At 43.7% G+C, this 26,488-nt stretch overlaps 1 protein-coding gene across 1 annotated transcript in view; it reads right to left on the bottom strand.

The window, feature by feature from the left end:
* LOC119167989 (uncharacterized) overlaps positions 1-25,943 on the bottom strand; it is a 50,496-nt gene extending 24,553 nt beyond the window's left edge. The window contains exons 1-3 of the mRNA XM_037419441.2: positions 25,768-25,943; positions 5,510-5,643; positions 5,356-5,444 (exon numbers count right to left, since the gene is read on the bottom strand). Of these exons, the coding sequence (XP_037275338.1) occupies positions 5,356-5,444; positions 5,510-5,643; positions 25,768-25,884 (340 nt within the window). The 5' untranslated portion in view covers positions 25,885-25,943. The remainder of the gene's footprint in view (positions 1-5,355; positions 5,445-5,509; positions 5,644-25,767) is intronic.
* Positions 25,944-26,488: the final 545 nt, after the last annotated feature.

Genomic DNA, 26,488 nt, shown 5'->3' on the forward strand with positions numbered 1-26,488 from the left:
AGTATTTACCACACACATGACCAGCTTCTGCGATCACGATTAAGTTAATTAATGAATCTTGCTTAATGGCACCACTGACACTGATATTGACCTTCAAATTGCGTCACCCCGGATACATAGCTATCTGCAAAGGTGGCTTTTACATACATAACTTACAGCGCTGATTTCTTTGTTAAAGAAAAACAAATGTTTTATTTTGAACACCCTGGACCTTTGTGCCCCTTGAACACAGCTACCAGGTGGCTCTGTGAAGTTCCTTTTCTGCAGAAAACAGACGCCATGCACAGCTTCTGTTCACCAGCAGCCAACTTTTCCACAAGCCAGCATTGATGACAGGCTAGTCCAGACGTTTTTCACACTTCCTTCTTACGACGAGCATGTATAGGCTGCGAAGGAAACAAAAAACAATTTACTGACCTGTGTTTGTTAGCAAAGCTCAATTTTGCAATTTTTTAGAATGATCAGGAACAGCGTGTTTTAAACGAACAGGATGTACGAAAACCAGACTTGTTACAACAAAAACTTCCTCAATGTTTTTGGCAAACACAAGCACCCTTATGAAAGAATATGCGATTTGCACATAACAGATGTGTCACAAAATATGCTTAAATAGGGCTCCTGCATAGTGCGTATGCATGCCGATTCAGTGATAGGATATACATATATGACGCTATGAACTTTCATCAAGTATTCATTGCAGGTAACATAAAAGAAATTATGAAATCAATTTGAACACAGCTAATGTAACTTTGTTCCGGCTGCTCAAATTGGGATGATTATACCTAGAATATCAAAAATCGGTTTCACTAAATTACTATCGTCTGCTGCTAAATTATGGCTAAGAGCTTCAATTTTTCCAGGTGAAAAAAAGGCAGTACCCGTCACTCATCCCTCACATAACCCTCATTACAAGCTGTCTAATGAACAATGGTAAAAAATGTGGAAATGTCAAGACATACAAGGCGCCCATCTTGAATAACATACTATCCCAATGAAGCATGGAAGCTTTTGCAACGATGTCCGGTAACCAGAACAATGGAAGCTATTGGTTGCGATTTAGCAGTACACAAAAAAACATTTGATGAGACTGATTTCCAAAGTTGTGTAATTGCTTCATTGCCAACAGCTTGGAATCACGCAGTCTATATTCATGATGCTCAGATAAATACATCATCTAATTTTACACTTTCACAGTAACACGTGCCTGCCTTCTGTAGGCCTACCATGATATTTATTAGTATTGCAAGTTTTGCACATAAATATATATTCGTTTCTTCAAACATCAAATATCTCTCGCCCCTCCGCGGTAGTCTAGTGGCTATGGTATTCGGCTGCTGGCCCGCAGGTCATGGGATCGAATCGTGGCTGCGCCAGCCGCATATGCGATGGAGACAGAAATATTATGGGCCCGTGTGCTCAGATTTGGGCGCACGTTAAATAACCCCAAGTGGTCAAAATTTCCGGAACCCTCTACTATACGGCGTTTCTCATAACCATGTGGAGGTTTTGGGACGCTGAACGTCAAATATTAATAAATTAATCAACACCAAATTCCTTCAACACCCGTACCGCATGCCTAGAGAACTTACTTTAGGTTGTCATCTGCTGTAAAAACAATTAAAACAGCATGCTGAGCACGAATAAAAGCAAATAAATGCTTGACGTCTTCGCTTCCGCATAGCAGCCTTATTCACAAGTGACAATCATTGTGCTTTTATTCATAACCAGTCTGCGGTTTTTCAGTGTTTTCATGTGTGTTTCTGACGAGACAGGTTTAAGCTTGTCATTGATTAGGAAATGTCTTTGGAGGTGGTGGTCTAAACTGTTTCTACTGTTCGTACAAGTAAAAATGTTTAGCAAAGTTTGAACACGAAGGTTGGGCGAGGCACATACAATATTTATTAAACCACAGCGAAATATCAAAATCCAAGCATCGTGAAAACAAGCTGAACTAACGGACTAATGATCAAATTAGGACTCGCACAGTTAGGCTACAGCTATTCGGCCCAATCAGCCATGAAAAGTTTGTTCGAAAACACACTTCAAGTTTAACGAACGGCTCGAAATTCACGGGTTCCGGCCGCGTCGGGAAACCTGTATTGTGGGTGCATCTCTTAAGCTCGGATTTCACTAAACGGGCTGCATAAACACCTAAATGTCAGTGCAAGCTTTGCAAGCCCTACCCAAGACGAGGCAACAAGCTGCACGCGAACTCGAGTAACAGGGTAATTCGAAGATGCGTGCCGGCGCGGATGCATACACAGACATACGTTCGGCTACCCACAAAAGTTTCTGATAGTAGTTTAAAAAAGGACTTACAACATATAAACTGTCTTGGACACGTGCAATCTTATAGCACACAATATAAACAGGCAGGAAAAAAATACCCAAGTTAGCAAATCCAAGCATACGTGTCCTAGACTTGATCAACGCTTACAGCTAACAAATGCCGTTTTTGCCCAGCAATCACTTAACCAAAATATTAGTCTATCGCGAGCAGGGCTCCCTTCCAACACCACTGCTGGCAGAGGCAGGCGCCGCCACAACTCTGCCTAAATTTGCTACCGAATTCCCACTGCGCACGCGTGCACTCGCTGCTTCGCACACCGAAGCTTGCTTCAATCGAACAAAAAAACTCGTTCGCGCTTAACTGCCCTATCATTTGCCTTGAGCCTAAATAAATAACACACACAAACAGGTTCACTACGTTAACAAAGCTCACTTGTCGTCCACATGTTACGAAAAACGAAGCACGGTGTCGTTGCCACGCTCTCGGTGTTAAAAAAGCACTGACAGCCAAAATATGGTACATACCTGGCGAGTGCTCCACAATACGACGCCACACGTTCCTCGCTTGAGTATAGCTCATCTTCGTAATAAGCAGCACCGGAAGAACACAAAACACGAACACAGAGCGCACAGAACTCAAAAACGAAAAACGTGATGTAAAACCGACCCCCTGTGAGGCGGCCGACACGAGATCCCCAAGCCCAAGCAGGTAACTTGGTTACGTCCCCGCTGACGCGTTTGCGCACTAAAGGAGCTTTAGAAATGTATTTAAAAATAAAAAGTGTACCAAAATATAGACTACGTAAATACCAGAAGCAAAAAATATATTTACTTCCACAAAACAATAGAAGTAGAAATTTGGGGGCACGAAATTTGAAACTTTTGCAGGTACAACACAGTTTGAAACGAATGAACAAATGCGGCAATAATCACCATAAAACACTCATGTTTATTGCATTCAAAATATATCATTGCTGATGCAGACATGTACGGGAGAGATTTTATTGCAATAATCAATGCGATTTGCGACTTTTAGCTGTCCCTACGACATTTACCTACGACTTTTAGCTGTCCTGGCCGTTTCAATCTTGGTATCGATACCAAACTGGGTATCGCGTATGAAGAACACATTTAACTAGTTATAACATGAAAATCTCGACGAATGTGTCACGAATGTCCTAACTTACATTTCATGATCTTGTAACTCTTGCGGTGGTTTTGTTTACATAGCATAATTTAAAACTGCTATGGTATGGCATGATTGCATGGCGAACACAAGCGACAGACCCTAACATGAAATTCGTGACATGCGTGTCATGTAACAACATGACTACATGCCACGCTCATGAAGCGCTCGTGGCCGTTTCGTTGGCATCACATATACCAAATTTGGCATTAGAGTACGTGAATGGATGAAGAAGGTGTGTGACTCAAAATGCAGCATGTTATCGACGCGAAATCCAGCATGTTGCATTTGGTGCCGGTTGCCATCGAGCCGTGCCGACAGACCCTGGTCACGCCTGGCGTCAGAATTTAAGTGCTCGCGTTTTGCTAACGTATCATCGCTGTGCCCAGCGTGCGCGCGTGTCAACGTTACATTGGAGTATAATGGGCCCTTCATGATGCGCTCGCGGTCGTTTTGCTAACTCCACATGTACCAAATTTGGTGTTACGTGACATCAATAAATGACGAATTATATATTTTGCGCATGCAAACATTATAATTCTGACACACGTGTCATGTAAGAACATGACAGCATACCACGCTCATAGCGTGCTACCGGCCGTTTCGCTAGCTGCACACATACTAAATTTCGTGTCACGTGATGTTAATAGATGACGAAAGTAAATGGCGCATTCAAACATGATAATCATGACACGGAAGTCATACACGCCACCATTCACCTTCAACTCGTGACGTTTTGCAGATTTTAATCAGACATAACAAAATTTCTCATTCGTGATTTGCATATAATCGATTTCCACAGTACGTTGGATCTGCCAGCTTTTTATTTGCATGTTCTTTAATTTTTACACCATGCACAAGATAATTTTTCCCTCACAATCAAAGGCGCGTATGCTAACGCCAACACTGACACCAGAATTTGGTAAAAACAAACTCTTTAACGACCTCGCGTCAGAAAGTTGATTGATTGATATGTGGGTTTTACTGTCACAAAACCACCATAAGATTGTGAGACACGCCGTAGTGGAGGGCTCCGGAAATTTCGACCTCCTGGGGTTCTTTAACGTGCACCCAAATCTGAGCACATGGGCCTACAACATTTCCGCCTCCATCGGAATTGCAGCCTCCGCAGCCTGGATTCGATCGCACGACCTGCGGTTCAGCAGCCGAGTACCTTAGCCCCTGGACCACCGTGGTGGGGCCTCACGTTAAAAAGTCTCAGCTATATTACTCGCACAATTACAGAAATGACAATAAGGAACCACTGACAGCTTATTATGTAAGGTTCTGTGATTTGAAGTATGTAAACCAATCCCAATACGTTGTTTTCAAATGGAGCACGTATGCTTTGAAGAATCAAGACACATGCTTTTGTGTACTCAGCTGTAGTAATGAAATAAACACAGCTTTTTTAGTTAAAAAATTGTAAGTTAGAGGTTTTTTGAACAAACATAAACGTTTGAAGCTCTTTTATTTGTTTTATTTATCAGATTCTCCGTACCACCCAGTGGTGTTAGAGCAGGTTACATCCAGACATGAATACGAATACGCGCGCACTGATATTACAACTTCATATACTAATAAATACATATTTCTTCACGTTATAGCATGGGGTCACGTCCTGATATATAACCTAAACAACAAACTTTAAAATGTATCGAAGTTGCTATTTTCAAAATATATTTAGCAAAGCTCATGTAGCGAGTGTGCGCCTTTCGTTGTGGTAGATTTTAGAGTGTACATGTAAACAATTTAAGAACAGTTAGTATGTTTTCTGCTATTTTGCAGAATAATGAACATTGATAAGATGTTCTTTCCATTAGCAGATGTTTAGAATTGCGGAAAGAACGTTTGATAATATAGAAATACGTAAGGCTCACCGGGAGGGTGCACTAGCATTGCGTCAAGAGCGCCTTTTTTAGCAAAAGGGCTGGCTTTTATGAATGTCCCTTCCAAAGTTTCATTGATCCTAAAAGTTTTGGCATTGTGTGAGCACAAAGTAGCGATTCAAAATAGTGAATGATAATGTCTCACCATTGCTTGCCTAAACAGTAATGCCTTTCAAAGAAAACGGAAGTCTTAGACTTATTAGCCACCAAATCGACTTTACATGTAACGTTGCTTTGTGTTGTTAGCATAGTCCATATAGTCGTGTTGTCCGTGTAAAACTGTAAAGGAAAGAATGGGAAATATATGTGAGCATCACATCTAGTTACGCACAATATAATTCTAAAGGATGGTAATAATAAAACTGTTCAATGCACAGAAAGCGAGACATCGATTGCGAATGCAAGTGCAAAGGCGAAAATTGCCAGGGCTATTCGTGCAAGATAAAGTGAGCTTCTTACCCCTTATTGTAGCATAGATTGATGTTGTAGTCACTTCATCGCTCCAGAATCATGCATAGGCCCAAGTTTAGCAAGCTTGGGCGTTACGAATGCACGTGGCAGTGCTTGCCTCGATTTCAATGTCATGCGATGCTCGCCTGCACTTAAATTGCCTGTTACAGGTCGCTGAACTAACCCAAGCATCTTCCGCATAGTGGCCACCATTTGTTTTGATGAGTTTGCTATTTTTTTGAAGCGATGTTCGATTGAAGGAAGAAGCTTGTCAGGTTTTTGATTTTCATGAAACCGTGCCTCAAGACCAGCGAACTAGCATGGCCTATGCCTATTGGCTTGCGAACGGTTCGCTTTGCACTACCCATTTATGGCCGGCGCGTTGATGGCGGCGCTGGTGGCGGAGTTTTTCGCAGCGCAGCCTGAACAGACTCGGACGTCGATAAAGAGGGATACACTTCCACATGAGGGGAAAATAAAAACACATCGTTGTTGTTTTCCTGCATGTCAAGGCTATGCAGTTTCCGGTTCTTCTGGCTGATTTCAGTAACAGCCCTGTGATGTTTACTCTGTTGAATTTGTATTGCAAGATTCTGTCAAATAAAGGGAATATGTTTAATGTATGCGTCTTCCTCAGACGGTGACAAAAAGAAGAAAGCGAATTCCACTAAAGCTCTTGTGCATTAGTAACGTTTCCATACCTGTCACGCTATCCTAGAAAGCAATCAAGATCTCCGACCTTGTTACTTATTTATTTATTTATTCATTTATTATTCTTATGTATTCATTCTTTATTTATCTCTTTATTTGTTTATCTGTTTATTTTTTTACCGTACCTGCTCCATCCCCCAAAGGCATTATTGCACGGATGACACACCAGACAACTTATGCCTATATAAAAATGATAACTATGGAAACAAGATCAAAACAAAAACTGCAAAAGAAGATGTATCTGTGAGCGCAACAGTATATTTGTGAACAATGTTTCTGTGCGAGAATCTACCATCTCCTTCGAAAGCTTACTGCAATGTTGGATTGTGTGTGAGAAAAAAACAATATTGTTATACGTTTGTGCTGCAAAAACGCTTACTTATATTTGAGAATGGTCACTTCTGTTAGATAGAGAGGCAAAATGTGAACTTTTTATTCATTTCAACCCTTCCCTGCAAATGTTTGAAAACAGAATATAAGGTAACGTTTCTTTTTCTTCACAATGTTGGCGATTGTATTTACACATTGCGCGGAATGATAATTACAACTGACAAAAGGAACTGCACGGCGTCGTACTCGCTCGAGCATATTACATACGGTTTTCTTTGTGGATCCCAAGCCGCACAGACATACTGCAGTATAGTTTCAGCAGTGAAATACTTGTGTAATTTTGCGATTTTGGAAGGATCTAAGCGGCAACCATGTTCAGCTAAACCTATTGTAGTACAAGGTCGCACTGCAACATACTGAATCTGCTTATTCCTAGGAATATTCGGTCCAACTGAAAACCAAGATGTTTAAAACCAGTTCCTCGCGTTAGCTGGATGGTGTCTCACGTTTAGTCGAACAAGTAAGCAGCGTGTTTACCAGTGAAGGAGACGCATTCACGCTTACTAGCGTTCGAAAAGATACGCCATCTCATTGTGTTCGTTTTTGCATGCCCTGTCTATTATAATAGTGTGTGCGTACCAATTAGCTCAGATGTTAGTTATTATACGGCACTAAACACACCAGTGCATCATACTATCTAGCTTGCATTTCAAGTACTGATGGTTAGAGAAGGATCTAATCTAATAGTAAATCGCGCAATCAAGTAAACGAGGAGGCGAAGTTTGTAGAAAATATTCTGACCAATACATGTACACTGAAAACAGCAAAGACTCCAAAATAAATCTCTGAGGGACCCTCGAATTCAGTAACGTGTTCAGTTTGAGAGCCATTATTACGAGACGTTGCCTTTGATTTTGTAAATAACACCTCATCCGATGAAGCGATTCAGAGGTAATACGCCGCAAAGAAGTTTTTGTTAAAGGAAAGTATGGGGAAAGGAATGGCACGCTCTTTAAATGGTCTAGGAGTATAAGTCAGTCCAGTTACCAATCGTTAGGGAATGAAAAAAAAGTGTCGCCATATTCACGAAGTATATGATGATCAGTGGGCGAAGCTCTGGAGATAAACCTGGTAAACCATGAATCCTGCATACATTTTGCCCACTCGATTTTATTACAACGCTCCCCCTAGCGTACGTCGCCGCATTATATCAAACGATTGCCTTCCACCAATGTCATGCACCATACGTGACATCATTCCTATTTTATAACGTCTCGCAACTCCCATTATCAACCAAAACTACCACCGTCTAGTTTCTAACATCTTGCTTCTTTTCATGGATGGATGGATGGATGGATATGGCTTATTGAACCAAAAACTAGATTTATTTTTTTCCTTAAAAACTGAGTTTGAGGATTCGTGAAGAGTTTAATTTTCACTCGTGCTTTGACTTTAGCCACCAATCAAATAACCTCCTTCTAGTTAAGTCTACCCACTTAAAGTGTATTTTGCCCTCCCGGTCGCTAAACCCCAGTGCTTTGAAAAACTCTGCGCCATCATCCTGAACTATAGGTTGAAGTCTTTTACAGAACATTATCAAGTGTTCGGCAGTTTATTCTACCTCTCCACACGCACTGCACACTGTGTCTACCCCTTCGTATTATGCCCGATATGTCTTGGTTCGCATACTCCCATCCTGGCCTCAAACAGTAGAGAACTACCCCGAGTATTATCATAGATTCTTTCCTTGGCGATTTCCTGCTTAAACGTTCGATAGATCTCTAGTGCGGACTTTTTAATTATGCCCACTCTCCACATGTCAGTCTCCGTTTCCTACACTTTCTTCTTAACCGATAGTTTTTTTTTGTTTGGTCAGCTCCTGTTTTCTAAGCATTTACCAGTCAACTTCCTGGTTCGCTTCCTTCATTTTGTATCGACATTCTTCATGTATAAGTAGCTGAAAACCTTCCTAGCCCAACGCTCTTCCCCCATTTCACTCAATCGCTTCTCAAATTTTATCTTGCTGCTAGCTTCCATGCCCTCAAATGATGTTCATCCCATATAACCTTGTACTTCCTGATTTGGTGTATTCCCGTGAGCTCCTAAAGCAAGCCTACCTATTCCACGTTGCTTAATTTTTAATCTTGTTGAACTTCTGATCTCATGCACAAGACCGCATTGCCGAACGTCAGCCCAGGAACCATGACCCCTTTCCATATTCCTCTCACAACATCATGCCTACTGTGATTTCACAGTGCCCTATTTTTCATCACTGCTGCATTCCTGTTACCTTTAGTCGTCACGTATATTTCGCGTTCCCTCAAGTACTCGGCCCCATTGCCTATGCATACAGCCAGAAATTTCTACTTATCTGTTATCTCAAGCGTGACCTCCAGTAGCTCATTACCTTCATTCTCATTAAAAATCATGACTGCTGGTTTTTCCTTACTGAATCTGAAATATAACCTACCTCCCTCATTACCCCAGATGTCCATAATTCTCTGCAAATGTTCCTCGTTGTCGGCCTTTAGCACTATATCATCTGCAAATCTTCCTTGTTGTTGGCCAATAGCACTATATCATCTGCGTACATCAATGCTGGTAGTGCCTGTTCAATGAGTTTTCTTTGTTTACCGAAAGAGAGGTTGAAGCCCAGTCCACTTCCCTCTAATTTTGCCTCTAATCCTTGTATGCACATCATGATAATAAGGGCGACATAGGACACCCCTGCCTAAGCCCCGTTATACATCTGCAATCTTGGATACCTGTTTTTCCCACTTTATAACTACCTTGTTACCTTCATAGATATCTTTTAAAAGATCAGTGACTCCATCTTCCACGCCTAGTGTGTCCAGTATTCCCCACAATTCCTCCTGAACCACGCTATGGTACGCTCCCTTGATTTCCAAATATGCTAGCCACAGGGGCCTGTGTTCCTTTTTCCTACTTTGATGCACTGCGTCAGTGAGAGCAGATTGTCTTCCAACCTCCTCTGTATCCGAAACCCATTTTGCAGTTCTCCTAGCACCCCCGCATCCTCTATCCATGCCTGCAGTCTTTCCTTCATAATCTGCATTGCAGCCTGTAGACCACTGATGTCACTGTTGTAGGATGGTAGTTGCTTATGTAAGCTTTGTCCCCCTTTCCTTTATAGATCATATTCATCTTGCTAAGTTTCCATCCCTAGAGGACTTCACCATCGATTATTATTTTGCTCCCTGCCTCTCTCAAAGCCTGCTTAGGCTTCGAACCTAATTTCTTTAACAACATAATCGGAATGCTATCTGGGCCTGTTGATGTGCTACTAGGAACCATCTTCTCAGCCCTTTCCCACTCTCGTTGTTAAAATTGAGCCTTTGCGCCACTTGATTCTTCCTTGTCTATTGTGGTGCATAAAGCACTTCTTTGTTGAAATTTTTCGGTCACCATTGTTCGTATATATTCAATTGCTTCTCCCCCTCTTAGCCTAGCACCTTGAATTGTAGTTATAAGCATCTGCTCTATGCCCGTCTCATTTCTTATGGAGTTTAGATGGTTCCAAAATATCGCAGTTGCCTTTCTATCTTTTTATGTACTTCTGCCAGCCACTGAGCCCCTTTTCTTCTAATGTTTTCATTGATCAGAATGGAAGCATTCCTTCTACAGCTTAGAAAGATTTCCCATTTTCTTTTAACATCATCTCTCGGTTGACTCCGCTGCTTAGCATGTCTCTGTTCCTTAGTTCCTTAGTGGCTTCCTGACGTTTTGCTATCACTCTCTTAACTTCCTCATTCCACCAACTTTTGGGTTTGTGTCTTGTTTTCCGGGGTGACTTGTGACGTACCTTATCAAGCTCTAGCTCAAAGAGTCTAATTAATTTCGTGTATGTCCGCACTGTTTTATTATGCTCAGTGATTACTTTCTGAATTTGTTTAGTAGTTATTTCTATTTGCCTTTCTGAATAAAAATTTTCCCGTAGTTGCTAATCTTGTTTCCTTCCCACTTTCATTGCTCTTCCAAAACGTAGCTTGATACGTCTGTGATCAATACCCAGACTTCTGGAGCCACCTTTATCTATGTACATTCCCTTGAGCTTATCATACATACATCCTATGTGATATTCCAAGAAGCCAAGAAATGGGGCGTGTTCACGGACTCAAAGGCAGCACTACAGTGTTTGATATTCGCCTTACGCCGTGGACGTCAGGAACAACTAGTGCTGGAAATTGGAGAGCTGCTTCACCACCTCTTCGACGAAGGACACAGAATCACGTTTCAGTGGCTTCCAAGTCACTGCGAAATATTGGGCAACAAACATTCCGATGCAGCTGCTCGATCAGCACACGAAGATGGTGAAGAAGAATCTATACCATTTTCAAGGACTGATGCTGCAATGACCATCCAAAAAATTGCTAATGCAGAACTAAAATCCCTGTGGAACGCCGAGTGCTTACGGCACACGTGAATGCATAGACTGGACACGTCTCGTCCACTCTGGCCTCCGTCTGGACTATCTCGACTCGAGACAACGGTGCTTTGCCAACTATGGCTTGGTGTCACCTTCACCAAAGCTTTCGCCTTCCGAATCGGCATGGGGGACAGTGCTGATTGCGATCATTGCGGCATCAATATAGGGCACGTTCTCTGTCACTGCCCTCGTTACCGTGTGCAAAGAGAACAACGAGCTGCTGCGTTAGCTCGCCTTGACGACAGACCTTTGTCTGAACAATCAATGCTGGAAAGGCGACATGATTTGTGTGCTCACAGAAAATCAGTGAAGGCCTTACTGAACTGTTTGCGTGGCAGCGGCCTTTTGTATGAACTGTAGCACCCCAGCCCCCCTCCCCTTCTTTTGCTCGTGTCTTTTTCCCCCTTCGCTTTCTTTCCCATCTTTCTTCCCCATTCCCTCTTTCCCTAGTGCCGGGTAGCAAACCGGATGCTCCAATTTATGGTTAACCTCCCTGCCTTTCTCTCATTTTATTCTCTCTCTCTATGTGACATCAGTGCGTAATCTATCGACGACTGCAGCCTTACTATCTCCCATGTTATTTGCCCTTCAGACTTCTCAGTACTGTTGCAAATGATCAAATCTTGCCTTTCACACACATGCATGATCATTTTGACCTGGCCCCGTGGCGCTGCCTGGCGGGCCGATATTAGTGAATACCTCGTCGAATATTCCAGTGGCCCATGATGCAATGTATATTCATTACGAAGGATTCATTTGCACACTGCAAGCACTTTTGGCGCCTATCTATCTATCTATCTATCTATCTATCTACCTATCTATTTATCTATTGACACGCGCTTATATGAAAAAGAACGATGATAGGAATGTTTTCTAGAGTCCAGCTAGTGGGTAAGGTGGTTTTTTGGAACGACAACGAAGCAGGCGTCGTGCTAACCAAAGCATTAAATCACAATATTACGATAGAATGTGATGAAATTTTTCCCCCACTATCTAAGTTTCAATCTTCGAGTTACTTAAATGACAGGTTAGAAGACTACATAGCTCATGCGGAAATAAAGAACATAATAGCCACAGACGCTTCTGTGAATAAAGAAAAGGCAGCAGTAGGAATCGTCTCAGATTACCTCGGTTGGTCATTCTCGGTAAGACTACCAGACTTCACTCCGGTTTTCGAAGCTGAGCTCCTGGCTATTATTTTAGCGCTACGAAAACTTCCTTCAAACGAAGAGAGTGCAATGATAATTACTGATTCTCTTTCGCTGTGTACTACTCTCACAGCTTCAGAACAATCAAGAGCTCTAGCGACATTACAAACATTAGTTCCACCTCATGTGAAGTTCCTGAAGCTAGTCTGGGTCCCGGGACACTGTGGCATACGGTTGAATGAAATAGCCGATTCACTATCTCGAGCCACACTTGATGGCCCTGTGATCTCGGTACTACCAGAATCGGAACACATAGTGTCGATCAGATATAGAAAATGGGCTATTTATACGGATATTATGGAAAATATTACTAAATATACGGACTATCAGCACCTAACATACCCCTGGAAACCTCAGTGGAGTCAATCTAAAAAGTTAGAAGTTATTTTAACCAAATTTCGATGTCGTGTCCCTCCATTAAACTTTTACTTGCACAGAGCTGGTCTGGCGATATCCCCCCTGTGTCCATTCTGTGAAGAAACGGAAACAATAGAGCATTACTTTATAACATGTAAAAACTATTCATTAATTAGGAAAAGACTTTTAATTGTTCCGTTTCAAGCAGTAGGTTTAAATTTAACTGCAGATAATGTTCTAAGTTTCGGTGCCTTTAGCTTGGGACATTGCCACAGGAGCGTATTCGATGCTGTATGCAATTTCATTCGAGAATCAAAGCGCATGTCATAATAATGCCTGCTTAAATATATTTCTGAAGACACTTGTCTAATTTTGAATGAAATTTGCATATTCATTTGATTGTGACCGGGTGAGATAAGCTCGATTGTCTGGTCTACTCAAAATTTCTGTCTTCCACTGTAGTATTACCTCACCTTTTCTCTTCTTGATTCAATCTTCAATTATTTGTTTAGTTTAATATTCCTTTTTAGTTAATTATTATTTTCTATTACATCATTAGTTTTTTCATTAAGGATAAACCTTTTAATATATCTCATATAGGATACTTCTAGATTTCATGGCCAATCCCCCATAGTGGGTATGTGCCAGTGCGAAGGGGCAACAACAACAACAACAGCTATCTGTCTGGCCGTTGAAGCTTGCTCTCGGGGTGTGGCCAAGAATTAAGTAGTTGTTGTTGGTTAATTGATCTATCATCGTTTCTTATACTGCAATAGTTGTTTGATCAGTGTTTTTGTGCAGTTCAGGCAAGACAAGATGCCCTTATCTTTGCCAGGGCCAGGGACTTTTCTTTGGTCTGCTTGTACAGATCCAAAGGAGGTGCCAGTGGATCCTTTCTTGCGCAACGGAATATCACCGGTTCCAGTGGATCTAGTCCCGAACAATGACGGCATCATTCAGATGAAAAACCCGAAGATCATTCAGGCGGAATTACGGTCAGTGACAGCCCAATACCAGTCCATAACGAAGGTCCGCCAGTTTGGCAGAGGAGGCATACTGTGCTTTTCGCCAGACCAGTCCTGTGTCCTAGATCTGCTAAAGTGCTCAACATTTGCATCCCAGCCGGTGAGTGTGTTCATACCTTCTCATTTAGCATGTACCCGAGGTCTAGTGCGTGGCTTCGATGCCAACATGCCACCCTCCGAAGTACGAGAGCTGTTTTCGCCAGCAGGTGCTATTTCAGTCTATCGGTGTGGACGGGTGGTTGATAACAACAAAATACCAACTGAGTCTGTAATTGTGACCTTTGCGGGAACAGTCCGACCATCAGAAATTAAGGCTTGGCCTTTAATTTACAGAGTAGAGCCGCTCTCTCCTCGTCCGCTCCAATGCACAAAGTGCTGGCGTTATGGTCACACAATGAAAGGTTGTAGGTCAGCGGTCAGGTGCAAGGTATGTGGGGAAGGCCACAATTCTAGCGACTGTCTGAGGGATAAAGAAAAGTGTTGCCTATGTAGCGAAGCTCATGCGGCCGATAGCTCTATTTGTTCGGCAAAGGTACGTGAACTGCAAATTTTAGAGATAGTAGAACGAAGACGGTGTTCACGGAAGGAAGCAGCACTTGAAATGCAAGCACGAACACAAGGCTACGCCGGTGTTACAGCTCGTAATATGCCAACAATGGAAGCTCTCTCTGTCCCTATTGCGGAAGTGATTGAGAAGGCAGTGGAAAAGGCAATGGAGCGCATCGCTGGGAATCTTTGTGAGTCCTTGGCCCAGATTCTATCGAACCAGATGGCTCAAATGTTGGGTACAGCGGAAAACAACCTCAGTGCACCACATAACATTAGTGACTCCTCGGAGTTTGCAAAAGAGTATGACTCTGCTACGCCACAGCAGGCTACGGAAGCCCTTCACATTCGTGACTCCCCTGAAATTTCAAAGAAGTATGGCTCCGATACGCCACAGCAACCTATGGTAGCTGCAGATTCAGTAGAGGAAGGTAGCGTATTTCAATGCGAGCTTACCAGGAAAGTGGAGGACTCAGACGAAATGAAGATGGATCCCCGATCGCTAAAGCACTCGAGATCCCCTTTACACAAAAAAAGGCATCGCACCTGTCAATTCAAAAACCAAAAAGTACCAGAAGAACACCCTGTTTAAAGCTGATTTTCTTAAAGAAAATATTCTAATTAAGGCCATCGCTGAGGCTATTTTACAGCAAAAATAGGGTCACTTAAAATCCTTCATTGGAATTGCCGATCGATTCACTCTGCAACAACTGATCTAATATATTTGGCATCGAAATTTTCTCCAGATATTTTTGCACTGCAAGAAACTTGGCTTTCAATGCATCAGTCTTTTCAATTAAATAGATTCAGATCTTTCCGTCTAGACCGTCCATCGAAAGGTGGAGGTTTGGCATTTCTTATTATTAATAGGATAAGTCTCAAAGCAAAAATTGCGTATAAGCTCATGTCACCTGACAGTGAACTTCTCGCCTTGAAAGTAACCTTACCAGGCTGCATGCCTTTTTTGGTGGTGAATGCATACTTTCCTAAAGGTGTAATAGATACTCGATGTTTAGACGCTGCAGTGACTTCTAGTTAACAAAATAAAAATTTAATCGGCGATTTTAATTCTCATCATACGTGCTGGGGTTTACGAACTGATCAATGCGGTAAGAGATTGTGGGAGTGGACCGCGGATAATAACTTGTATTGCCTGAATTCAAGAACACCCACTTATATTAGTGATAGGTCTCGTTCAGCCTTAGATTTGAGCTTTGTGAGTTCATAACTCACTAGTTTGTCGTGGAGCACGTGTGATTGTGCAAATAACAGCGATCATTTGCTTATATTATTCCAGATTGCTTGCCAAGCTATAATGTCAGGCTCTCAGACTCGAGTGTTTATTAATTACACCAAATTTATGAAAGATTTAGGATCTGCTTTGGCAACTCATTCTGAAGAGCAAGAAGATACAAAAGCCATGAGTATGAGTGCACTGATCAAAAGAACATATAAAAATGCAGAATTCGTTGTGGAATCCGCAATAAAAACAACCCACAGTCCGTGGTGAAACTCGGACTGTGCCCGGGATTTCCGACGAAGAAAGGCAGCTTGGAAAAAACTTATGTATAACCAGTGCCCTCAAAACTGGTCTGATTACAAGTATCGCGCTGCAATTTTTAAACGCACAGTCTTTTTAGCTAAGGAACAATATGATAGAAAACATTATGATCACCTTTCAAAAGCTTGTAACAAAAAGGCGCTTTTCAGGTTCATGAGATCACGTAAAATGATGCCATCTCAAAATAATATAGGGTTTGAGATTATGTCTTTGGAAGAAACAAAGAAATCCTTAGAAATCATGGCTAAAGGCCTGGAGTGTAGATATACATCAACTAAGATCCACAAAAACCAGCGTTAACCATTGCAGTTACTGAAGTTACAGAGGAAGAGTTAGCACAATTGATACAAGGTTTGCCCTCATCAGCTCCTGGTCCGGATGGAATCACAGCTGCTATGATAAAATTATTATTCGAATTATCACCATGTGACCTACTAAACACTGTAGATTATTCGTTAAAGTATGCCTGGAATCCGTATGAGTAGAAATTAGCTAAAATAGTGCCGATACAAAAAAGACAAGGATTCGAATATGTCATAGAAAACATTCGACCCATTTCTCTTACATCTAACATGGTGACGCTCATTGAAAGAGTGCTCCATAAAAGAATTCTAATATGGATGGAGGAAAATTCGATATTGAATCCAAATCAAATTGGCTTCAGAACAGATTGCTCAATCTGGTGTGCACACGCAGATTTAGAAAGCCGCATTCAGCTTGCTCGCAAAAAAAGACAACATGCGGCACTAGTGGCATTGGATATAGCTAAGGCATACGATAGTGTAGAACATTCAGTTTTATTAGACATATTAGAGAGCCACAATCTCCCAAATTATATATTGGCGTGGGTGAGGAAATTTTTTAGAGGAAGAGAGTTCTATTGTTTTAAGGATGGATGAGCATCGTCAAAGTGCAAACAAACACGCGGTGTCCCCCAAGGCTCTGTATTATCGCCAGTTCTATTTAACATCTTAATGAGCACTATACCGCATTGCCAAGACGTGAATATGTTCGTATATGCTGATGATATTGCATTTTTCACGCCACATAGTGACATATATTCTTTATAAAAATATTCAGAGATATGTCAATATGCTGGAGAGATGGCTAGATGCAGTCTGCATGACCTTAAATGTAAAAAAGAGTGCAGTATTGATATTCCCGTTATCCGATCCAATCTCGATTTCAATATGTTATAAACAAGAGGCCATTCCGCAGGTGGAATCTGTTGAATATTTGGGAGTAATTTATAAAGCCAACCTAAACTGGACTCCCCACATAGAAAGCATGGCATCTAAAGCACAGTGCGCCTTAGGAATTCGTAGACTGAGCAGCCGCCGATATGGTCTATGCAGAAGCACAAAGGTGATGATATATAAAATGTATATGCGACCAATCCTAGAATTTTGGTGCGTATTGTTCTCAGGTGGCCCTGCTTATAAAACAAAGCCTCTGGTTATGCTGGAACGAGAGGCCTTGAGATTGTGTCTAGGACTTCCTAGGTTTGTAACAATCAATGTTTTGTATCAGGAAGCACGATTACCTACATTGCCTTGCAATTTTCGTATCCTAACGGTTCACACGTTTCTGAAATTTTATAGCTATGCGCCAAGACGATCTGAATATGATTTTATAAATGACCACGACACCTTTTTTCGAGCCCATTGGCCACGGTTCGAACACCTCAAATTGCTTTTGTTCAGAAACAACTAGATAGGGTAAATGTGAAAATTCGAGATGTGATTGCGGCGCAGTTTACGAATCAAATTCTTAAAATAGAATTCGATGAGATTTTTTCCTCTAGGCCCAAATTACAATCCTATAGGGTCTTAAATAGCCGACAGCAGGATTATCTTGCCCACGCAGAAACGAATAATATTATAGCCACAGATGCTTCAGTAATGGATGAAAAGACAGGTGTACGTATATACTCCCATTCGCTTGACTGGTCTTTTTCATTAAGATTAACGGATTACACCCCAGGTTTTGAAGCTGAACTATTGGCAATTGTTCTAGCACTGCGAAAGCTACCTTTGAATGCTGCTAACGCGATCATAATCACGGATTCTCTGTCAGTATGTACGTCGATTACGGCGTCAACAAAATCGATGGCCTTAAAGATGCTCTTTATGCTAGTTCCTCCTCAGCTGCAGCTACTGAAATTAGTATGGGTGCCCGGTCATTGCGGCTTGAAAGTAAATAAAATCGCCGACTCTCTAGCACGAGCAGCATTGGAAAGGCCAGTACTATCAGTCCTTCCTGAAGTGGCCACTATAACTGCGACAAGATACAGAAAAATTGCGCTTAGTGCAGACGCTATGGAAGCAGTATTGCCAACACCAGAGTTTACTCATTTAAGATTTCCATGGAAAATTCATTGGTTTCCTACAAGGCAGTTGGAAACCATAATAACTAGATTTCGATGTCGTGTCCCCCCGTTAAATTTCTATTCACATAGGGCTGGTCTGGCGATATCACCACTATGCAACTTTTGTTCAGAATTGGAAACAATAGAGCACTATTTTTTGTCATGTCGCCGATACAAATTGCTCAGAAAAAAACTCCTAGTCCCCCCATTCGCTAGCCTAGGGCTGAATTTCACAATATAAAACATACATTCCTTCGGTGCTTATGATCTGGGCTTCAGCCACGAGAACGTTTTCTATGCAGTTTGCAAAGTGCCTAAACGAATGTAAAAGAATTAAGCTTTTGATTGCGTGATTATTATTTGCGCAAAAAATAAATTCCAACATACACAAGAGCATTATTTAACCATGCTGATTCCTATTCAATGTAATGAATAATTGTCTTATCTGAACGAGTGACAAACATCTATTGCACTCCTTTCATTCTGCCTAGGGTGTCTGTTCTTTTATCTTTCTTTTCTCTGGTGGGTGGTTTCGATATTAAAAAAATCTTACTGAATTAAGTCATTGATTCCTGGCCGATCATCCTGAGTGGGTTCGAGCCACGGCTGTGGAATCATCATGATCATCATCATCAGCTGTACAGCTGATCCTGAATACGCTCTTTTCGCTGCCGTAAGCTGTTGTCATCTTTTGTTCGCGTTGCACTGCGACACTGGTGGAGGAGCTGGGCCGCGACGCTGCCCGATGCTCCACACTCCTAGTGGGAGCCGTTCATCTATCCCGGACGTGCCTACTGCAACCCCTGTCCATCGGTTCAGTCGTCGGCTACGAGGTATTCTTCCAGACTGCAAGCCCTCGCAGAAAACCTCTACCAGACAACTAGAAATGGCTAACACCAGCTCCCAGCCTGTACTTCTCGGCACCAGTCCTCCCGTCCCATCCCAGGTAACGTTTTTTCAATCGCTGGAGCCTAAACGCTTTGGTGGTGGCGCACACGAAGATGCAGAAAACTGGTTAGATCACTATGCCTGTGTTGCAAAGATCAACCACTGGGCTTCTCAGGAAAAGCTCGGCCGGGCCTATTTTTATCTTGATGACAGCGCTCGTACTTGGTACGAGAACAGAGAAGGCAACCTGTCCACATGGACCGACTTACACCAAAAATGGTTGAAACTTTAGCCAATGTCGACAGACGTGACCGCGCCCACCAACATTTAGAGCTAAGGGTCCAAAAACCGAATAAAACGGTCGCCATGTTCGCCGAAGACATGACACGTTTATTTCGGAGGGCTGACCCGCAGATGACCAAAGAGAGGAAGTTGCGCTGCCTCATGCAGGGCCTGAAAGAGCAGCTGTTCACCGGACTTCTGCGCAACCCGCCAAACACTGTAGAGAACTTTATCAAAGAAGCGTCGGCTATCGAGTGGGCCCTTCACTAATGCTGCCGACAATATGACCGCCTGTGCAGCAGCCCCCAAATTCAGGCCGCCGCTGTGACGATTGACAGTCATAGCTCCTTATGTGATATGATTAGAGAGATTGTACGTGAGGAACTGCAAAGGCTGTGGACTCCGATAGTGGATACACCCATGGCATCTGTCGCTGAATTCGTCCGTGACGAAGTCCGTCAAGCATTCTCGACAGCTGATTCCGCCCCTGAACAACGTCTCATGACGTACGCCGCCGCCCTTTGAAGCTCCCCACCCGCTCCGCCTTCATACTACCCCCCACCTGCAATTGTTCCTTGGTCACCACCACAGGGGGAGACATCGTGGCGCCCACCCATCCAGCCCCCATACGAACAGTCGTCTTCTGGCCTGCCATGGCCTTCGTCGCGTGAGGAGTCATCACGGCAACCACAGCTTCGCCGAACAGACACCTGGCGCACTGTCGACAGGCGTCCACTTTGATTAAACTGCGGAGGTGTAGGCCACATAGCCCGCTATTGCTGGCACCGCGCCGATCCGTGTCGCCCTCTCAGGCCACGGTTTGACAGTCGACATACCAACGACTACGTATCCCGCCGTGGCGATGTCGGTTCTCAAGGACCTCAGGTACCTCGACCCCCATTCGACGACCGCCGTAACAATGATAATGAGATTATAACTGATTACGAGCTGGTCTTCCGACATCGACCACGCTCTCCTTCTCCTGCCCAGTCACCTTCGTTGCAGCGCCGCACTTTTGCCGACACCAGAGGAGCGAGGTCACCCAACCCACACCGGGGAAACTGAAGGCTGCGACCTCAGGGGGTAAGGTTGCAGGCTGTCAAGACGAAGAAAAAAAAGCCCCCATTACTCCCACCTCAGGACGCTGTAAAGCCGACAAGACGTAATACCGACGAAACTGTGACCCCAGGCCTCACCGTTCTTGTGGATGGACAGCAAGTCAAAGCTTCAGTCGGCACCGGGGCTGACTTCTCTATTATGAGTGATGACCTTGCCGTACGCCTCAAGAAAGTAAAGACAGCGTGGACGGGACCTCACTTAAGGACGGCAGGAGGCCAATTACTGATGCTTGTCGGAATGTGCACAGCAAGGCTCGACATCAGTGGCGCTACTTTCGTGGCGACGTTCGTCGTTCTCGCTTCATGCTGTAATGACCTAATTATCGGAATGGATTTCTTGAGAGAACATGGCGCCGTTATTAGCGCCCCTGACGGTTTCATTACGTTTCGCAACAACAGCCCTATTTTAGTCGATTGTTCAGAACCGAGACATGCGTCTTGTTCAGGGCCTTTGCGTCTGACGGATGACGATGTGGTCGTCCCGCCACGATCGTGTACGCTTGTTTCGGTGGCTGGGGATGAGCCGTTTGACGGCGACGGTATTGCTGACTAAATAATCTCGCTGATATTTAGCCAAGGTATTTCAGTTGCTCGAGGTCTAGTCACTGCCACTGCTGGACGCACAAACTTGCTGCTCACTAACTTCAGTACTGAGCGCTGACATCTCCCGAAGGGTACAGCCGTCGCTTACTTTGACACTACTGCCGAAATCCAAGGCAGTTTATCGGCACTAGACGAAGCGCCTCAAGAAGAATCAGTACCTAATCTTGCAGTTGCTACTACGTTGTCAAGGGATGAACGAACGAGACTTCTTGAGCTGCTAGCTGAATTCCAGGACTGCTTTTCATTGACATCACGGGTCGGTGGAACGCCGCTAACAAAGCTCCGAATAATTACCAACGGCGCAGCAATGCCTATACACCAGAATCCTTATCGTGTGGCTCCAAAGGAACGGGGGAAGTTATACAGAAACAAGTCGCTAAAATGCTTGAAGATGATGTGATTCAGCCATCACATGCCCGTGGGCATCGCCTGTAGTACTAGTTAAGAAAAAGGACGGTACCCTGCGTTCTTGCGTGGATTACAGGAAGCTGAATCAAGTGACTAAGAAAGATGTGTATCCGCTTCCACGTATTGATGACTCCCTCGATAGGCTTCCAAACGCTCGCTACTTTTCTTCAATGGACCTCAGAAGTAGATATTGGCAGATCGAGGTAGACCCAAGAGATCGGGAAAAAACCGCTTTTGTGACGCCGGATGGTTTATATGAATTTAAAGTTCTACCCTTCGGTCTGTGCTCAGCGCCCGCTACTTTTCAAAGGCTCATGGACACTGTACTTTCAGGGTTAAAATGGAAGACTTGTTTAGTTTATCTAGACGACGTCATAGTGTTTTCCCGAACTTTTGACGAGCATCTCAAAAGGCTAGAAGTTGTTTTACGAGCCATACGCTCCACAGGCCTCACATTGAAACCAGGGAAATGCCACTTTTGCTTTGAAGAACTGCTGTTTCTTGGTCATGTCGTCAGCCGCACTGCCGTTCGACCTGATTCCAAAAAACTTGTGGCCGTGGAAGACTTCCTAGTACCGTCCGATAAGAAAGCTGTCAGGCGCTTGCTGGGCCTATGCGCCTACTATCGCCGGTTCATCACCGACTTCGCACTGATGGCGTCGCCGTTAACGTGCCTCACTAGAGACGACACCACCTTTGAGTGGAACCACAAACAGCAAGCAGCGTTTAATGACCTCCGCCAACGTCTTCAAACACCTTCAGTGCTTGCTCACTTCGACGAGCAAGCGCCAACAATGCTTCACACTGACGCAAGCAATGTAGGCCTCGAAGCTGTGCATGTGCAGTGGCATGAAGACACGGAACGAGTGATCGCCTACGCAAGCAGGATGCTAACACGCGCTGAGGCCAATTATTCAACAACTGAGAAAGAATGCCTCGCCGTGGCTTCGGAAGTTTTTGGCCCGTATTTGTATGGCCGCCCTTTCAAAGTTATAAGTGACCATCATTCACTCTGTTGGTTGACTAATTTAAAAGATCCAACCGGCCGATCAGCGCGGTGCAGTCTGAAGTTACAAGAGTTTGATATGACGGTCATGCACAAGTCTGGGAAGCGCCATACGGACGTCGACTACCTGTCTCGATCACCAGTACAGTCAGCTTCGCTTTCTGAGGACGACGATATGGCCTTCCTTGGTGTTCTCGACGCGTCCACGATTGCCCAACAACAACGAGGTGGCCCTGAATTGCTTGATTTGATTAATTACGTGGACGGACGTTCTTCAAGGGCACCTAGAGTCTTTGAAAGGACATTATTGTCGTTTTTCTTACGCAATGACGTCCTCTACAAAAGAAACTTTTCATCCATCGGAGCTCCCTATTCGCTCGTTATTCCTGCACTCCTTTAAACTGAAGTGCTCCAAGCATGTCACAACGAGCCGACGTCTGGCCATTTAGGCTACACTCGCACATTGGCAAGAGTACAGCAGGGATACTACTGGCCACGACTCACAACAGCCGTCAAGCACCACATTCTCACTTGCCTCGATTGCCAGCGACGCAAGTCACCCCCGAAGAGACCCGCCGGTCAGCTGTAACCAGTTCAGGTTCCACGTACACGGTTTGACCAGATAGGAATGGATATTTAGGGACCCATTCCTACTTCTACTGCAGGGAATCGCTGGGTTATAGTTGCAACAGACTACCTAACTAGGTATGCCCAAAAAAAGCTATCCAAAAGAGCACCGCAGTGGAAGTGGCGAGATTTTTTATAGAAAAGTATTGTGCTACGCCACGGTGCCCCGACTATCGTGATCACAGACCGTGGAACAGAATTTACGGCAGCTCTTTTAAACCACGTCCTGATGCTTAGTGGAACGACTCACCGTAAGACCGTTGCGTACCACCCGCAAACGATTGGACTAACGGGGCGCCTCAACAAGACGATTGAAAACATGCTGTCCATGTACGTGGACGTCCAACATAAAAAATGGGACAAAGTTTTACGCTATATCACGTTCGCATACAATACGGCTAAACAAGAAACGACTCGCATGACTTCATTCAGCTTGGTTCACGAACGAGAGGTACGGACTATGCTGGATGCGATGTTGCCACATGAATGGGACGCTACTGACACAGGTCGTGTTCAATTGTTCACTGAACAACTGAACGTGCGGAAGAAGCTAGGCAGCTCGCCCGCTTACGGATCCACCTAGCGACAAGACTACGATGCAGGCTGGCACAATGCTCGCCATAGAACTGTAACGTACAAAATCGGTGACAGATTGTGGGTTTGGACACCCGTACGAAAACGTGGACAGTCCGAGAAGCTGCTAAGGCGATATTTTGGGCCATACCGAGAATCGCGCGAGCTAAGTGACGTCACCTACGAGGTCATCTCCGACAGTCCCCGATGCCCGAGGCGGCGTCGCCAGCACCAGCCTGAACTTGTTCATGTAGTGCGTATGAAGCCGTATGTGAGTGACTGACTGCACGTTAAAAGAAATACTGTTGGTCTGAATCAGCATCGGGGCGATGCTATTATAAGGAAGAGCGAGTTACACGTGTTTATATAAAAAAGAACGATGATAGGAATGTTTCGTAGATTCCAGCTAGTGGGTCAGATGGTTTTTCGGGACGACAACGAAGCAGGCGTCTTGCTGTACAGCTGATCCTGAATACGCTCTTTTCACTGCCTCAAGCTGCTGTCATCTTTTATTCGCGTTGCACTGTGACACTATCTATCTATCTATCTATCTATCTATCTATCTATCTATCTATCTATCTATTTGACGACCTACGTCTGGGTGCTCTCGTGGTCACCCCCCCTACCTTGATGTAAACCAAAGTTAGTATTTGAAAGTAAGATGGCTTGATGAATACGACTAACCAGTCACAACATAAATATTACCAAAAACCGGTCATGTAGGCCGTCGAACTTGTCACATACTTCCCGCCAGACAGAGGCACATACTCGCGGGCGGTTATGTGTCACATGAGATTGATAGTTCTCATTTACTTGGGAATGGCGAGAGCATGCATGGGTAATTCAAACACGTCAGCGTTGAGGAACAGCCGACACCGGCTGCATTGACCTGACTTATGTAAAGAACAAATGTCAGGGTCCCACAAGGATATTATCCCCAGCATTCTGCGTGGTAAGCAGGCACGCTACCACTGAGCCATGCCAAGTGTCGCAACTTCTTTTCAAATAGACCGCAATCTTCGTGAAGCGTCATTGAAGATGCAGTGATGGCTGTTCGATTGTTTTGAAAACCTAACATAAGTATTCCTATGGTACAGCTCTCACGTTGAGTTAAAATCAGTTGTAGTTAAGTGCAATTCACTGAAAGTGCTTGCGAGTTTAATTCAATCAAGGAAAGGTGTGAACAGACATTGGTGATTTCAATTTGAGAGCGTTAAAAAAAATAAGTGCATCGTCCCAAAGTGTATGACGACGAGTAGGCAAAGATCTATGTCCCAAGGCCCATAATGTTTATGTTGAACTCGCCCACTAGTGCGATCATTGGACGGACATATTTACGGACTGACGGACGGATGGACTGACGGACAGACAGACGAACGGACAGACGGACAAGTAGACGTATGCTCGGAAAGTAGGGGAAAAGGATGGACGGGAGAACAGATAGGCGGACGAAGATATAGATGAATGAATGGACAGATCTATGAACAGGCAGAAAGGTGGACAGTACGAGTGCTCATGAATTGTGGTGTCGTATAGTTGATTACACACAAGTGGGTTGTTTACACTTACATTTTTTGTTTTTTTTGTTGTGAAATTGTTCAGCTTCTGGTCGTATTCTGTGGGGTGTGATGGGCGCTAACTAGGTTGGCCCTGAGGAGCTTCGCCGCTAAATTCTGACATCGGTAGCATTGATGAAACGGATGCTTAGAATAAATATGGTCTCAGAAGGAATCAAACCCTAAAAAATTGTGGAAAACTGAGCAGGTGCTAAATTTATGAATACATTTTTGACACATTCTCAGAAGAGTTGCATCCTTTACCCTACATGTTGAGCTAGCCCTCAACAGTGTGATGCAAAACGAGGTGTATCACAGGTATAAAAAAACACAGCTTACCTTTCTGATATTCGGCACGCTAAAAACATTTGCAGGAAAGAAACGTTTTCCATTGCACTTTATAATAATGGTTATAACTGCAATAGCCAAGGTTGCCGAAATATTCAGCTTTTTCATGTCACTCGTTTGAAAGCAAGTGTCCTACTCTTCCGCAGTTATACCAGGAGATATAGCATGATTTCCAGTTCTCCATATATATTTTCAAATGCAGAAACTAAATTTATTTCACAATAGGATACCTACACAATGTAAAACCTGTTCATTTGCATCAATTTTTGTTTGCATTATTTGCGAGCATTCATACGAGAACAATGTGCCATTGGAGCATCTGAACGGGTGCGAAAATTGTACGTAGTACAGCTTCAAACAACGCTCCTGTAAGCGTGATAATCTTATGGCGAACTTCAGTTAGCTTCGGTTTAATCATTTTCATCACGAAGAAAGGCTCCTGATGCAAGATACGAAGGAATGGGTGGACTTCAAGGGTTTCAACAACCAGGGCAGCCCTAATACACGGTCAATCACACACTGCACTTTAGTACTTCCAGTGTACCAATATGGGACAGCTATAGACCAACATGAGACGAGCAACATACCACTAAACCAATACGGAAAACATAAGTTATATTTAACCAATATCTTTAAACATTTGGTATTTCTTCTTCTACGAAAGAAGCTCTTTATGGTGTGAGGCAATGCAGCATTCTTCTGCCGGCATTGC

Source organism: Rhipicephalus microplus, chromosome 6 (assembly GCF_043290135.1).
Source record: "Rhipicephalus microplus isolate Deutch F79 chromosome 6, USDA_Rmic, whole genome shotgun sequence".
NCBI lineage: Eukaryota > Metazoa > Arthropoda > Arachnida > Ixodida > Ixodidae > Rhipicephalus > Rhipicephalus microplus.